The following is a 17,307-nucleotide window of genomic DNA, read 5'->3' as shown; positions in this document are numbered from 1 at the left end:
TCAATTGTTTTAATTGAAGGGGTCAATTCATCATATCATAAATCAAATAATGAAATATAAAAAGAGATAAAAATGTATAAAGATATACAAAATTACAAAAAAATTGTATGTTTATAATATTATATATTCATTATATTAAATAAAAATAAGTACAATGAATCAGATTTATTATTATTAATGATGAAAACATATTGAAATACAAAGAAAAAAAGAAACTGAGAATTAAGGTTTGACTCCTGACCTACTTGTGAGTGAAACATTTCTTTCTTTCAAAGTTTGATGAGGCAATTTCATTGATCATATGCTCTTAGTACACTCCTCAAGACATAATGAATGACAAATTAAAGAATCCAGGTCTGAGTTTGAGATATAGATAAACTATACTTCGCTATTATAATGAGCTGAAGAAAGTATAGTTGGGAGCCGGCACATGGCCATGAAAATTTCATTGGATTGGGCCCAACCTGAGCCCAAATTCATTGGATCAGGTTGGGTTAGTGTTCAGGGATTTTATTGCAGGTCAGGGACTCAGGGTTAGTGTTGACTAGGTTGGGTTGGGTTAGGGGTTTAGAAAAGAAACCATCAAGCATGAAAAGATTATATACACCAAAAGTCATTCGAACTCCCAAGCTAAATATCATCAATGCATAATCAAGTAGGACATGTACATAATGAAATGAAATTGAATGAAAAAATGACGAACTTGAACAAACCTTCCATTGTTTATGCTTTGGGCTCAGTTTGGAAGGACTACAAATATAAATATGTAGAGTGTAAAACCTTGTATTTTGTATTATTTTGTATGTATTTACACTTTATATATTTATATTTGGACTCCTTCCTAATTGAGTCTTAGGGAACTTGAAAGAGCTTTATCCACCAAATATATTGTTATTTAGGGCTTCATGGAGTAAATTCTAACGTAGAGAAGTCTCTTCATTAGACGTATGGAGGTGGCCTGATATGGTAACGTACTGTAGAGGTCCATGGTCTAAGGAGAGGAAAATGGTTGAAATATTGAAGGTGGTGATCCAAAGAAATAACCGATGATTGCAAATAATTGCAGATAATTTTATTGCAAAAGCATCAAATTTTGGTGCTTCAAAATTAGTCCCCTTGAATCAAATGCAATTTTCTACACATGCAAAATGAAGTTTCGGGTATATAGATACAGAATATTGTTGGAAAAAGTATGTCCTTAACTCCAATCAAATTGATGTACACAAACATTTATTTGTAAATGAATAGAGTACATTATTGTTTCATGTTAATGATGGTATGTTTTCTATGAATTAGCCCTTAAACTGGACATTTATGAGAGTTGTGTTAGTTTAGAATATTCTCAGCCATTAGATAGACTTGGGGAGTTTATCCCAATAAAGCTAACACTAATGTGTTGCCAAATAGTTGGAGCAGTTTGTCTCAATTGCTACATTTAGACCCTAAGCACTGGTAGTAGGTGTTTGGAAGAAACACTATACATGAACCAATTTCCAATTATGCCTTTGACCTTGAAGATAAATAGGCAAAACTGAAAAGTTACACATAACCCTAGACTTGATTATAATACTACATACCTTTGATGTGCTAATCAGCGAGATTCATCATGGGTCAAAATATCTAGGCATGTTGGGGCAATTTGGGAAATTACTTGAGTGAGTGATCATATTGATAAGATCAACCCCTTTGTCAGACAAAGTGAATATTAGGGTTTGCACTCTCTCTGATGAAATCCTAAATTATCGATAATGGATTTTATTTGTGTTTAAAATTTGGTTTGCAAAATATATTTATATATTATTATACTACTATTTTATTAAAGCTTTGCAAAAGATTTTAATCTCATGATCCATCAAAACAGAGAGTATAACACTATATCTTGTAGTTAAGGGAGAGGTCCTTTATTGTGGGCAATGTTTTGATGAAAACGGGCCAAAGGCCCATTACTAATGAGGTTGTTAACCTGTCACATGACAACTTAAGTTGTCATGATTTGAATCGAAAGTAGGCATGGTTTTGGATATGGAGCACCTATCCTCTTAAGAGGATAATGCTTATTTCTTAAAAGAGTACATATCCAAATCAAATTTGGATAATCTACAAATTAGATTATGAGAGTGCTCCATATAAGGGGGTTAAGAGGAAGAAGGCTAACAAAACTAGTATTCTTTCCTCTCTTGCTCTCTTCTTTTCTCTCTTCTCTCTCAGAAATCCTAGTTTGACGTAGGCATTGAAGAACTGATTTTCGTTAGCTTTCCCATTGTGTTTTCGCAAGAAAAATGTTGGAGAAATTAAACTCACAAATCCCAATCGATCTAAGGCAGTTGGATAGCAATTTTAGGCATAATGTCATGAGCTACCACTCTAGGAACTGCTATTTGTGGACTCTGTATCAGGTAGAATTAGTTTAATTAAATTTTGATTTTAAATCTAGTTTAGTTCAATGAAAAATTGACCTATAAATTTCAGATTTCAAAATCTCAAAAAAATTGATTCCCGAATTAGGTTAAAAAATTTTTGAAATTCGACCAGCCATTAAACCTAATTCCACCATCCGCATTCTAGATTCTAACTCTTACAACAAGTATTTGCAAACAAAGTGGTTAACTGATAAGAGTGATGTTTATAACCTTGGTGCAGTCCTTGTAGAGCTATTAACAAGAAAGAAGATTTTTCTTTTCAAATGACAGGCCTGTATAGCAGAAAAATATGGCAAAGTATTTTGTTTGGCAAAGTATTTTGTTTCATCAATAAAACAGAATCCTCACTTTGATATCATAGAAGATAAATTGATGTGTCCACAGAGGAAATCATACACAACTTCAAGCAATTGCTGAACTTGCAAAAAATTGCCTACAATAAGATTGAACGGGGAAGTGAGACCAACAATGAGAGAAGTTACTAATTGCTATGGCGTTAGACTACATGCAAGGACGAGGAATTGGTAATCACCCATGGGTCAAATAGAAATCCGATTAAGAAGTTGTGAACTTGTTGGGTGAACCTTATTTGGACTCTCAAATTCAAAGCTCCACCATGGGGACTGAGAGCTTAAAGAAACAAGTTAGATTATCTCTAGGTGATGCAAGATAATTGGCTTGTAGTTTGGATTTCCTACACTTCCATTCCATTTAGTCTGATATAGGTGCCTCCATGCACTGAGTAAATATTCATTCATGTGAAACACACAGGCAAGTTAGTGTCTTCTTCTTTTTAGTTCTTTTTAAGTTTTTTTGTTCTTTTAAGTTTTTATGTCATCCATGCACCTTCATTTCAACAAACAAGTCAGCAGTTTGTATATTCACTCATATTGTGTTAGTTTCAAACAATTAGGGTCCGTTTGGTTTGTAGTTGGAATTGGAATCAAAACCCTTTAGAATTGGAATCAGAATGGTCCATTCCCATAGTCTGTTTAGTTCAAACATGAATAAGAATGGGAATTAAAATCAGTAGGAATGGGATTACATTTCCAAGGGAGGGGCAGGTAATGGCCATTCCCTCAAATGGGGGAATGCCATTCCAACAGGAGTGGGAATGGGATTCCAATTCTGCCCAACCAAACAGTTGGAATTGGAATAGCCCATTCTGATTCCAATTCCTACAAACCAAAGGGACCCTTAATATATCTTAATTTTAAATATTGGTGATTACTTTAGACGAATGTTTTAATAACCAATAACTTGCATATGTCATTGGTAAGGTTCAAAATATCGATATGCCAGTATGGACGTATTGGCGAATCGATACAGCTTCTTAGTGCTTTTTTTTTTTTTTGCAACTAGTTCAAGGGAGCCGGTTTAGGCCTCCTCCACACCCTGAACCGGTCAAACCTCCGATGCACCCATTGTAGGGGCGTATCGGAGGGGTCTCGGAATGATACGTATCAGCCAATATGAGGTGATATGTGTCGATACTTTGAACCTTGGTCATTGGTTTAATTGTTGGGGTTGAAATAGTCAATTCATCATGTCATAAATCAAATAATAAAATATAAAAGATAAATTATAAAAATATGGGGTCAGTGACAAATACTTCTTTACTTTTAATTGCGATAAAGCCCCTTGAACTTTTATATTGTAACAAAGACCCCTCCTGAGTTTTTTTAATGTATCATTTATCATAAAATTTTATTAAAACGAATCGAAACAGAGAGAAACTCTCACCAATTTGCTAATCTTCCAAGGATACACACTGGTAAAAAAACAAAAAAAATAAATAAATAAAACTGATCTATCCTCCAAATGTTAGTTATATGGATGATGTTTCCCACCTTATTTTTGGTTATTTATTTCCATATTTATGTGATTTAGATATGTAACGAGAACATGTAGTTTGAAACCATATTCTTAATTACAGATCGAGAACTTGTGTTCTGTAAACATTGTCTTTTCTATTACATGTAAAATTGCATTTTTGTTTATGCCAATGTTAAAAAGTGGTAACTGTTAATCTGGTTGAGGTTCTGTGAAACTCACTTATGCTTGTTTAAGTGGTAACTGTTAATGGATCATTGATCCAATCTTTGTGTAATCCCTTGTCAACTAGAAAGGAATGATACATGAAGAAGTTAACCAATGACAAGCCCACATGAATTACAATGAATGCATGGCATCAGTTGATTAGTTTAAAATTGGATGATAAACATTGATTGGTCATGAGTTTAATTTTTAGGTTTTGTTACTCTGTGGTTAGTTGTTTGCATGCAAATTGATTTACATATTCGCTTCATCTATCGTGTTTAACTCATTCAAATATCCCACTTTTCATGACATTTTTACCCCTGTCAAGGGCCATACTGTGTGTTAATTTGGAAGTCCTCATTTGAGTGAATTGGGATTTTGTCCTCACACCGTCCTCCCAACAATTTCATCCATGTATTGGGAACATCTTCCCATTAATGAAATTATACAAATATAGAGATGTTCTGAGTGCACAACTGTAATGTTACGAGGACAGTGTGAAGACTGGATTTGTGAGGATGAAATTTGATTCATTTCTTACCGACTGAAGTAACGATCTAGGCCATATTTGATTGAACTCTCATTCTCATCTAAGATGAAATTTTAAAATAGAAAATGGGTAGCAATAACCAAACATTTTTTTTCCTATGAAATACATTCCACCAATGCCCAAAATCATCGGCATAGATGTTTTCTGGTGGATAGCCAACGATCAATGCCCATTGGTACAAGTTTCAACGGTAATCCACCAACAAACATTTATGGTGGTAATTTTATAGACCTAGCAGGTTGGCTGTTTATGACCACTGACATAGAGTTTCTTTAAAGAAGGAAAATAAGTAAGATGGGACATGAATATTTTTTATGTTGCAGTCAATTACCTTAATTTTTATGTTAGAGGCTGATTTTTCACTCTATTATTATTCATTCTTGCCCTATTATTATTCATTCTTGCCCAAAATGAACAAGAATTAAAAAATATGAGAATTACAGCGAGAAATCAAACATGGCCTTAGATTCTTGTACTCTTCACTTTTCCACCCTGGACTTTGTCAGATCTGAATCTCTGTTGGTGTCTTGTTGCCTTGCCCAATCCTCAAGGCACGCCTATTTTAGCATGTTTTATAAATTGGCACGTGTTAGAAGTTTACATACTGGATTGGCATGTTTTAATGTTTGAGGACTAAAGTGAAATTTAAGCCCAAAGTACAGAATACTAATATACAATTTTCCCTGAAAAATTCTCCACTATTCTATACCACCTAAAAAATTAAAAGACTTATTTTTTCCTTTTTATTTTTTTTTCTTTTATTTTTACGTGTGTGCATGCTGCAGCTTTGCACCCTGTAAATGGAAGCGCTCTCTTGCTAGTTTATATACTAAATTGTTGCAACAATAATTTATGTATTTTAGTTATTAATGACAAAATTATATTATTTTATTACTATAATTATTGATCATGTATTCATGTCGAATTATTGATCATGCCCCATAAGTTGGGCATTGGTCACGTAAGACAAAGTGTCATTTTTTTTAAGGAAAAATGTGTGGACTGCAGTGGGTTCCGCTTTAATTTTCACAAAAAGGGCCAAAATCTCTATAATTAATAATTATAGTGTAGTTGATCGTCCTAATGATGGGTCTATAGCTAGTCAATGGATCCGGTCCGGGCACGGCAAGTTCTCATGGTGGGCCTCATGGATCCCCAATATTTTATTGGTTCTGAAAACATGTATTATTTTTTGAACCAAAATCAATCTATTTTTCCCTTTCAAAATAAAAGCAGTGTTCAAGAAATGTCATAGTGTTAGATTCATCAAAATGTAATATTTGATAGATGAACGAAAAAATTAAAGAATTTAAAGGTGAACTTTGAAGTAATTGAGTGTTTATGGGTTTTGTTTCATATGATGGAGTTTGATCGTCTGACCGATGCGGTGATAGAGTGCAATCAGTAGCATCGAAAAATAGTGTAATAATAGATTTTAGTTTCCTAGGATTTTAACATATTCTAGAGAAAGTGGTAAAATTTGATCGCATAAAAAGTGGATTAGAGCCTGTTCATTCTAGAGAACTATTGCACTCCGGTCGCTCTTAACCAAGAATTTTTCCAAACGGTTGAGATTCACCTTATCACCCTGATTTCATTTTCTTAATTAAAACATCTACATAAACGTCCAAGAGACTTGTCTAACTGTAGACTTGTCTAAATGAGGGAATCTTGGTTTTAAACTTGGTAGTGATAAGGATTTGAATTACAGAACTGGTGGAATGATTCGATTGTGTCAAAGATTTGTAAACCGTGGGTTTTAGGCTTAAGAAATGTCACAGTGTTAGATTCGTCAAAATGTTATCTTTGATAGATTAACGAAAAAATTAAGGAATTTAAACGTGAACTTTAGAGCAATTGAGTATTTAAGGGTTTTGTTTCATATGATGGAGTTTGATCATCTGACCAGTGCGATGATGAAGTGCAATCAGTACCATCGAAAGGTAGTGTGATGATAGATTTTAGTTTCCTAAGATTTTAACATATTTTAAAGAAAGTAATAAAATTTGATCGCATAAAAAGTGGGTTAGAGAGTGAACCGAATAAATATCAGGTGCTAACAATGAGCATATCTTCTGATAATTCTACTTCTACCCAAAAGACGAGAGGCTTCATCTGAAACTTCTCCATTTAAGACAAATACCTCTTATCATATGCTGCATGGGTCTCTTACACGCGGTCGAAAATTAATAGTTATTTAATAAAGGAAGAAAAAAAATCAATCAAATTTTGCACCCGCTTATTTTGGCCTGTGAATTCCTATGTAAAATCAAGTTAAGTCAAGTCAACGAAAGTCTCTTTCTCTCTTTCTACGTGTGGAGATCGCTATAAATAACATGTATACAATGAAGCTTCCAGTTCAGTTACGAGTGGACTTTTATTGTCTTTTTTGTGATTTAATAGATATATTTTTTAATTATCAAAAACAAAATCGCTGTTCTTCATCTACATAAAACCAGATACACAAAATCAGGTCTGCACAATTGCAAAGAGAGAGAGATGGGTTGGAAGATTATCGTCGTGTCAGTAATCCTATTTCTGAATTCGGCATCAACTTCTTCTCAGAGTTTGGCGAAGCCTGGTTGCCAAGAAAAATGTGGGGAACTGAGCATCCCATATCCCTTTGGAGTTGGAAATGATGATTCAGACTGTTTCAGAGACTCACATTTCCACTTAGTTTGTAACACTTCATCTGGCCATCCAGTGCTTCACTTCGAGGGAGGAAACATACCCTTCCTGAATATCTCGTTAGAAGGCCAATCCACTGTCTATATCTGGATTACCATCGACTGTTACAATCAAAGTGGTAGAACCTATGACGGGTTCCAAGAAATAGATATCACACTGGGAAATATATTAAGCTTCTCGAGCACCCGAAACAAATTCACGGCGATCGGTTGCGACACCAAGGCCTACATATCGAGTTCATTGTCATCAGGTTATTCTTTTACGAGCGGTTGCATCTCATTTTGTACAAGCCACGAAACTCTGATTAATGGCTCCTGTTCCGGCATTGGATGCTGCCAGACTTCCATTCCAAATGGTCTTCATACCTTTAACGTCAGACTCTCCAGCTTTTACAACCACACCGACTCGTTGGACTTCAATCCCTGCAGCTACGCCTTCCTGGCTGACCAAGATTGGTTTAATAACTTCAATTTCTCCTCACCCGACCTCATGGATCTCCCCAAGAAGAGGCTTCCGATCCGTTACGACGGAGCCCCTGTAACTCCAGTGGTGCTGGACTGGGTAATCCCCGACGACAACTGCACCTATGCAATAAAGAATCGGACGAGCTACGCATGTGGAGACAACACCGATTGCTCCGATTCCTCCAACCCCACCGGCGGCTATAATTGTCACTGTAAGCAAGGTTACCGGGGGAACCCTTATCTACCCCAAGGATGCCAAGGTGATGATGGCGACCTCTCTTAATAATTTTTTGTTTTCAGAATTCATTTCACCCTACTGAGAATTAATAACTTCCATTCATGGCTGGTTTTGAATGTAGACATCGATGAATGCAAGGAAGACAACAACTGCACACATGTGTGCACAAATACAGTGGGAAGTTACAATTGTTCGTGCCCCAAGGGGACTCACGGAGACGGCTTCAAGGGAGGATCTGGTACTGGTTGCATTAAAAATCGAAGTCGAACGTTTGCGATCGTTACAGGTAATATTAATATATTGTAGTTCCAATTTTAAATTTTTCGTACCCAAAAACTCATCGTAATGAAACCGGGGATAATTAGTTAATTGTACCCTGTGATTTTTAATACTAATTAATTTTGGATTTGTAAAAAGTTCCGAGTTTTCTGCGCGCTGGAGCATGTATAAATTTTGTGCAGGTGCGCCGTTGGGTCTGAGGGTTGTTTGCCTTATTTTAGTGGTGTTTTGTATCATTAATTGCTGTTAATCGGAAAAATGGTGCCACGTTAGCACCAAATAGTGATTTCTTGAAATGGAGCCTCATTTTCTGTTTGGTTGAGTGGTTTATCAGGGAAACAACTGTTTTGGGTGTTCTAAATAAAATCTATATATATATATATATATATATATATATACTAGTGGGGACCATGCAGGATTTACTAAGTGAAAGTTAAATAATAGAAAATATCATTTATTAAAATACCCTTTTTAGTTTTATGGATTTACTAATATCTACCCTATAGTTAAAACTTTACTTAAACACCACTTATAATTTGTAATGGATTTAATCAATCTTCCATTAGATGATAGTGGAAAATGGCATTGTTGATCCTAATGTTCATTTAAAAAAATTTAATTAAAAGAAAATAAAAATAAAAATATCATTTTTTCCCTTTATAAGACATGGGCAACCACTCTATTGCCTATATTTAGTTAATTTTATTTTTTGTACAAAAAAGTATTAAGAGTATTTTTGGAATAAAAAATCATGGGCCTAATGGCAAAACAAACACTCCTTAATGAAAGGTTTACTCATCAAACTAATGAAACCAACCAACCCAATCAACTTGATCCAAGTTTGTCAATTTTCTAGTATTTTAGGTCGGCTTTGGTTCAAAAATTTCCTAATTCGACCAAGTTGGATCAATTTCACTTTGGCCATTTGTAAACCAGCCAAAATTGAACGACGTAACCATGGATATATATTAGTATTTTATATTTTAAATATAATATGCTAAAATGTTTTATATCATAAATATAATTTTTAACTTTATTTTTTAATAATTACACTATAATTTTTAAAATTAAATTTAATTTAAAAAGTTAAAATATTTTGAATCAATTGGCCAAACCAAAAAATCGACCCAAACAAATACAATTTGAGTGGGTTGGTTTTCACAAAAGGTTAGTTGGTTTTAACTGACCAACTCCCCAACCTCACCAGGTCAATTTGGTTGGCCAAATAGCCTACGAACAAACCGAACCTACTCATGAATGCTCATAATTTTAGCTAAATTAATATTCTCATCTCTCATAAATAACAATAGTTTAATATCTAATAATAATTGAAACTTTATAGCAAAAATACACAATTATTGAAAATATATTGACAATGAAAAAAATACAATAAGTACAAAAAATATATTGACTTAGTCAATAAAAAGTAAAATCCCGAATAAATATTAACCAATAAGTTATAACAAAAACACAATAAGTACAATAAATTAAATTTAAAAATTTCACAAATAGTAGTTTAATCTCCAATAATTATTGAAAGTTTTCTATTAAATAACAAAACAAAATAAATTTATAAATATATTGAAAATACATTTATCACAAAACTAATAAATAATTACTGAAATACAATAAATACTAATTTTAGTATATATAATTACACAATAAATACAGATTAAGAGTTTAAAATTATTATCAATAAATATTAATTTTTTTGAAAGTTATTTTCTCGAAGTATTACTTGATTTAAGTGAAATTATTTATTTACAATATTATGTAAAAATATTAAATTATTATTAATTTTAGTATTATGTTATAATTATTTTTCTACTTTTCATTTTTTTTTAAATTTATTACATAATTTCTTTACATTAACTATTTAAAATCTAGTTATATTAAATATTTTGTTATTTAAAATACACAATTATTTATATACTTAAATAATATGTACTATATTTAAATTTTAAAATGTTAATTGTTGATGGAATTTAATTATCCATAAAATCGTAATTTATACTATTATTACATAATTTCATTATTAATTTCGTAATATATTAAAAAATTATTATTTTCAATATTATGTTATAATTATTTTTTTGCTTTGAAGAAGTTTTTTTAAATTTATAACATAATTTCGTTATTTTAACTATTTAAAATCTAGTTATGATAAATATCTAGTTATTTAAATATTTAAATAATCTATAAAATATTAAAATTTTTTATTATTTGAATTTTACTTATTCTAAGATATTACATATTATTAAATGTTTGAAAAACATTTAAATTGATGATCCAGAAAAAACATAATTTAAATTGTTAGTACCTAATTTCATGATATATTTTGTAAAAATATAAAACTATTTATTAGATAATTTCGATATTTTATCTATTGAAAATAAGTTATGATAAATATTTAGTTAGTTTCATGTTTAAATAATCTATAAAACATTTAAGTTTTTTGTTATTTGAATTTTATTTATTTAAAGCTATTACATATTATTAAATATTTGAAAAGCATTTAAATTGATAATCCGAGAAAACTTAGTTTAAACTATTATTACATAATTTTCTGATATACTTTGTAAAAATATAAAATTATTTTTGTGTTAATAAATATTTTAATGTTATTATATAATTTTGTTAGAATATTTAAATAATTCTTAATTTTTTTTAATCCAAACTTTCTTTAGATAGATATACATAAAAAGTAGGGGAGAGGATAAATAAGAATTATAGATAATTTAGGAGAGAAACTCTCTACTAAATTAGAGATAATTGTGGAGATAAATAGGAATTAGAGATAATGTAGAGAAATTGGAGGAGGTAGTTTAGGATAAATTTTAGGAGAAAAGATTATTTAGGTTATTGGGAAAGTGCATCTGATTGGTTGTTTCAAAAATGACATAGAATAAAAAAACAAAAAATTCAATAAAAGGAGAAAATTTCTTGACCCCTTTGTTTTAATGTCAGCATAGCACTCCTTGCAAGAAACCCCCCTTCCTAATTTTCTGTTTTTTTTTTGAATTTTTTATTTTTTACTTCCACATAATTAACCATTAAACGAATAAGGAAATCACAAATACCTAACTATTTCTAACAACCATAAAGCTTTTCTAATGTTTAGTTAAGTGGCATCACTTTCCCTTGCTTCCTCCTAAATTGTCTCTAATTCCTATTTATCTCCTGAATTATCTCTAACTCCTATTTATCTCTTAAATTATCTCTAATTTAGTAGAGAGATTCTTTCCTAAACTATCTCTAATTCCTATTTCTCCTCTCCCCCACTTTTTATCTATATCTATGTAAAGAAAGTTTCAATTAAAAAAAGTTAGAACTATTTAAATGTTATAACAAAATTATATCTAAATTTAAGATATTTATTCAAAACAGAGAAAATTAATATATTTAATAATATTTATATTATTAATAATTCAATATTATTACAAAATTCATCATGAAATTATTGTTGTTTATTAGAAATTAGACAATAAATTTAGTTGAAATTAGGAGTGTTAATTGATTGGTTTAGTTCAGTTGTAGGTTGTTTCGCTAACCAAATCGATCTGGTCAAATCCGCAGTTTGTCATTCGAAACCGATTGATCATTACTAAAAACCCACCAACTCAGGTTGTATCAATTTGGGTCTATTTTTGGTTTATTTTGTGTGTTCAAAAGATTTAAACTTAAAAATTAACTTTAAATTTCATAAATTACAATGATATTATTAAAAAATAAATTACAAAATTAAATTACAATGATATTTTTGGTCAGATTGTTTATTAAAATGTTATATACTCTTATATATTTCTATCGTTCAACTTTAGCTTAACAAATCCCTTGCATCGCACTGGTCCAGTCACCATGCTACGCTCCATTATCCCCACTCTGCATTCTCTTTGACTTTCTCTCCTCTTCCCTTCCCACCACTCCCATTAAGCCATGTCGCCCAACTGCCTAAAAATGTTCATATAATCTCTCTCCTAAGGTCTCTTATTTAAACCAATAGGAAAGTATCATGTTGCCCCACTCACCAATCAATTTCTAAAATTCATCCCCCCATCTATATACACTCTCCCTCATTTAAAATATTCATATTAATTAATAAATAATTAAATATAGTTAATATTTAATCCCACCCATATTCAATGAGTATTAAATAGTGTTATTACCAAAAGTTAAAAAATACGGTTAGTAAATTATCAAAATTTAAATATTTTTATTAGTACGGTTAGTAAATTACCAAAAATTAATAAATATTGTTATTAATTAACTCATTAACAACATTTTATAGAAATTGCAAACTCTTTAACTAATTTCTATAAAATTGAGAATTATATTTAACAACTATCAAAAAGTATAAAATTTTAGTTATTGTTATTATTATAATTAAAAACCAAATACAAATTGCGGAACAAAATATTATAATGTTTTAAAATGAAATTATTAATTAATTTATATTGAAAAGTAAAAGATAAATTAGTGTAATTTTCTTAGTAAACTACCAAAGAAAAATATATATTTAATAACAATTTAAAAAAAAATCAATAAATCCCCATAGTTACACAAATGTAATAAAATTTTCAAAAAATCTCATAAAACTACATTTTCATAAAATAAAATTTTTGGAATTAAAAGATATAAAGTATTTGAATGTTTATTTAAAATGCATTAAATAATTATTGAAAATGATTAGAATATTTTGGAAATTTTATGAAAATTTATTACATTTGATATATTTTGAAAATTGAAAAATTATGTAATTTTCATTGCAAATTATTAAAAATTATCAAAGATAAATGACTATGGGGAATGGAAAACTATAATTTGAACAAATAATTACACAAATTATTAAGATAAATTAGTATAATATTGGAAAAAAGAAATTATTGGTTAGTTTATATTAGAAATTATAAGATAAATTGGTATAATTCTATAAATAAACCATTTAAAAAGAAAATAAATTATTTAATAAAATTTAAATAAATTTGAATAAATTTTCAAAATTACACAAGTACAATAAATTTTCCAAATTTTACATAAAATTGCATTTTTTAATATTAAAGACAATTTAGTGTACTTTTAGAAACTTACCAGGTGGTTGATACTCAATATATTCATTTGGTCATTTCTATCATCAAATTGAATATTGGATTGATGGGGGTAGTGTTTTCAAAACTGGATCAAAGCAGATGGTTAGACCCGAAAAAATTGGGAACCGACACCGTTTCACCTCAAAACTACTTTTTGTGCAAAAACCATTTTTTTGGTTAGCAAACCGCTGACCTGGGTGGTCAAACCGTCAACACGAACAACAGTTTTTGGCCTTTTATTTTCTTTTTTAAGTGTTTATTTTTTTTTTGTCAGAGCAGGTCATCCATTCGGACTAAACAATTGGATCGTTCAACCCCAAAATGGTACCCTATCCGGTCCAATTTTAAAAAACTTGGACAAGGAGTAGGTGCCTTGCCTTGAGCTTGGCTTGGTGTGTGGCATGGCCTAACCGAAAACCCGGCCCATGGACCAGCCCGACCCATGACACGGCACGGGCCTGTGCGGTCTCGAGCCGCGCATGGGCCGTGCCAAACCGAGCCCCCAAATTATCCTAGAGGGAGGCATGGCCCAAGACGCCTCGTGGGCCAACACAACACAACTCACATTTTGTGCGGGCCACATGTGGTTCGTGTTGTGCCAACCCAGCATGACCCAATTTACATCTCTACTTGCACCCACCCAATAATGGAGACGGGGTATGGAAATTCGAGGATTCTCCATCATTAATGAGGAGTGGGGTGTCTTGCCCCTGAACTCCTCCGACATTAAGGAGTGGTTACCTTGCCCTGAGCCCACATAACATTAGGGATGGGGCGGGGATGGGGTAGAGTGTCTTGAGTATGGGGCAGGGAAAGGGATGGGGTGCCCTGCTTTGAACCCACCCCATTGTCATTCCTATATAATTGTTAATTAGTAGTGGAATTAATAAAAATGTTAGCTTTTATATACTACAAATTATTAATAAAACTAAATTCAATAAAAATATTTATTCATATTAAATTAACATTAAATGAAAAATAAAATTATTAAATCTTTCAGATCATCACACGGGTCCCTACAAGTTTATCAGGAAAACGTATCAATACCACACTGGCACGATGTGTTGAACCCCGACAAGATTCTGACCTCGCAATACCACATTGGCATTGTTTTATCCTAAGTAAATATCAGGTATTTAGAAGTGATATAGATGATGATATCCAACCAATACTTATATTAAAAGAAATAAAAAGAAAAAAATCCAAAGAAGAAAAGAGAGGATATGGCTGATTTTACTTGAGGATATCAAATAAAATAGCGTCTTTGTTGTGACTTCTTTTATATTTTAATTTCAAAATAAGTAGGGTAATTTGAATAAACCTTCACTAAAGTTTTTTACCATTGCTTAAATCTCCTTTTAGGTTTGGTAATTGCAATCACCTCCCCTGAACTTTCTAATACAATTGTAAATAGAACCCCTCTGTTAAAATCTTCTAAGAGGAGACAAGGAAATGTCCAAAATATCCATGCTGTTACTTTGAACCAAAATGTTTATTTTCCAATTTTTCTCTTCATATCAATTGCTACCCTAAACCCTCCCAAACTCTTTTCTGAAATTGATTAATGTTTCCAATTTGCCCTTCACATCAATCACTCAAAGGTAAAGCTACACCTTTAAACTCGTCTTTTTTTTTTGTTCAAAAAGTTTGTTTTGTTTTTTTTTTTTCCTATAAAACCCAGACTCAATACTGCATGGGTATTTTGGATATTGTCAGAGGGTTCTAACAAAGGGGGTCTACTTGCCACTATGTGAAAAATTCAGGGGAGATAATTGCAATTATCAAACTTTATGGGAGGTTTCAACTAGTAACACCAGTCAAACACTTCAGGGAGGTTTAGCAATTTACCCAAATAAATAAACCACATCTATACTACACTATATATATAAAGCAAAACAGTCCATGTCAATATGCCTCTCCTTTCTCCAAGCCCCATTTTCTTGCTTCCTCATTAAGTTTCTCTTATTTCCCCTTCCCTGCCCTCCTATTAAGTCAAGTCACTAGGGGTTTAACCTATCTTATTAGGCCATATCATACTTCCTCTCAACAATTCAAATCAAATCATAAAAATAGTCCTAAGCTTTGCCTCTCTCTCTCTCTCATGCATTCCCAATCACCTAAATCATCTCCTCTCCTAAAATTTCTCTTACACTATCTCCCCACTTAAAACTTCCTCCTAAAACATCTTCTAGTCTATCTTGCATGCTTAATGAACAATATAATTCTAATGTCTCTATCCCTCTCATACCTCTCTTTCTATTTCTATCCCCATCTTTCTCCAACAAAATATGTGAACTACACATATTTTGTTGGAGAAAGATAGGGATAGAAATAGAATTGGAGGGACAAAGACGTTAGAATTAGATTGTTCATTGAGTATGCAATATAAAATTGAACCAAAACTTAAATATTGAAATAAGATGAATAAAAAAAATCTAAAATACTAGTAAGATAAAAAAATAATACAATAAGACAAATAATAAAAGTAAAGTAATAAAACTTAAAAATTAATAAAAAAATTTATTATAAGTACAAATAAAATTTTAATATTGTCATTATAAAATCTATCACTTTTTCCATGGGGCATTTTGGGTACTACACATCACTATTTTTGTTGATGATGAAATTTGGTGAACATTATAGTAAGAAGATGGGTCAAGAAAATATAAATTTTTAATTACCAATTTGAATAAATTTTGATTGATTAGGAATGGCAACGGGGCAAGGCATCCCCTCCCCATCTCTACCCTATAGACAAAATCCACTACCCCATCCCCGCTCCATTCCCGATGACAGGGCAAGTTTGAGTCAAGGCACCAACAAGGAATCCTCAAATTTTCCATGAACCAAGGCAACCACCTAAAAAGTACATCAAATTTAGGAGTACTTTTAGTAATGGGATCATGGAAATTTTAGGATATTTTAAAAATGAAACTATTGGAATTTAGGGGTATTTTAGAAATGAGATCATGGAATCTTAGGGTTTAGCCTTGACGTGCATACCTTAATTATTAAAAGTTCCAAGCATTTATATATGTTGCACAAGAAACGTTATAAAATAACTTTTACACCAGTTTCTTAACATGAATAAAATATCTTTCCACCATGATCTATTGTATCTGAAATTTGTCATATATATTGATTTTATCGAAATGAACGGAATAACTAGCTTAAAAGGGGAGAAAAATAAAATTAAAAGGCAGAAATATTGGCATAAGAATCGTAAGTGTACCACTAGCAAAGACATAACCAAATGCACTTAAAGGGGATCGAATAACCACTTAGGTTATTGGTTTCAAGATAAGTGGCAATATTTCAGCCTAGGAAATTCCGCTTAGCCAAAATATGTCTATGCATGATTAATTATCTGATAAAGATTGGAAAATTGATCTTAACGCATTAAGCTAGAAACCTAATCCAAGTACAGATCATAAACTCCATTTAAGAGGAAGGAAATCTATTAAGTACAATTAGTCTATATTAATCAACTCTAATTTCTTGTTGAATTATTATTCAACTACTTGGTTTCTAATGGTTATGC

At 31.4% G+C, this 17,307-nt stretch overlaps 1 protein-coding gene across 1 annotated transcript in view; it reads left to right on the top strand.

Annotated features, from left to right (window-relative positions):
- Positions 1-7,390: 7,390 nt before the first annotated feature.
- Positions 7,391-17,307, top strand: part of LOC148791436 (uncharacterized) — a 35,995-nt gene continuing 26,078 nt past the window's right edge. The window contains exons 1-2 of the mRNA XM_088888175.1: positions 7,391-8,422; positions 8,522-8,686. Of these exons, the coding sequence (XP_088744301.1) occupies positions 7,510-8,422; positions 8,522-8,686 (1,078 nt within the window). The 5' untranslated portion in view covers positions 7,391-7,509. The remainder of the gene's footprint in view (positions 8,423-8,521; positions 8,687-17,307) is intronic.

This window comes from Nelumbo nucifera, chromosome 5, assembly GCF_055504915.1.
Source record: "Nelumbo nucifera cultivar China Antique chromosome 5, China Antique-T2T, whole genome shotgun sequence".
NCBI classification, from domain to species: Eukaryota; Viridiplantae; Streptophyta; class Magnoliopsida; order Proteales; family Nelumbonaceae; genus Nelumbo; species Nelumbo nucifera.
This window is presented reverse-complemented; position numbering and strand designations above follow the sequence as displayed.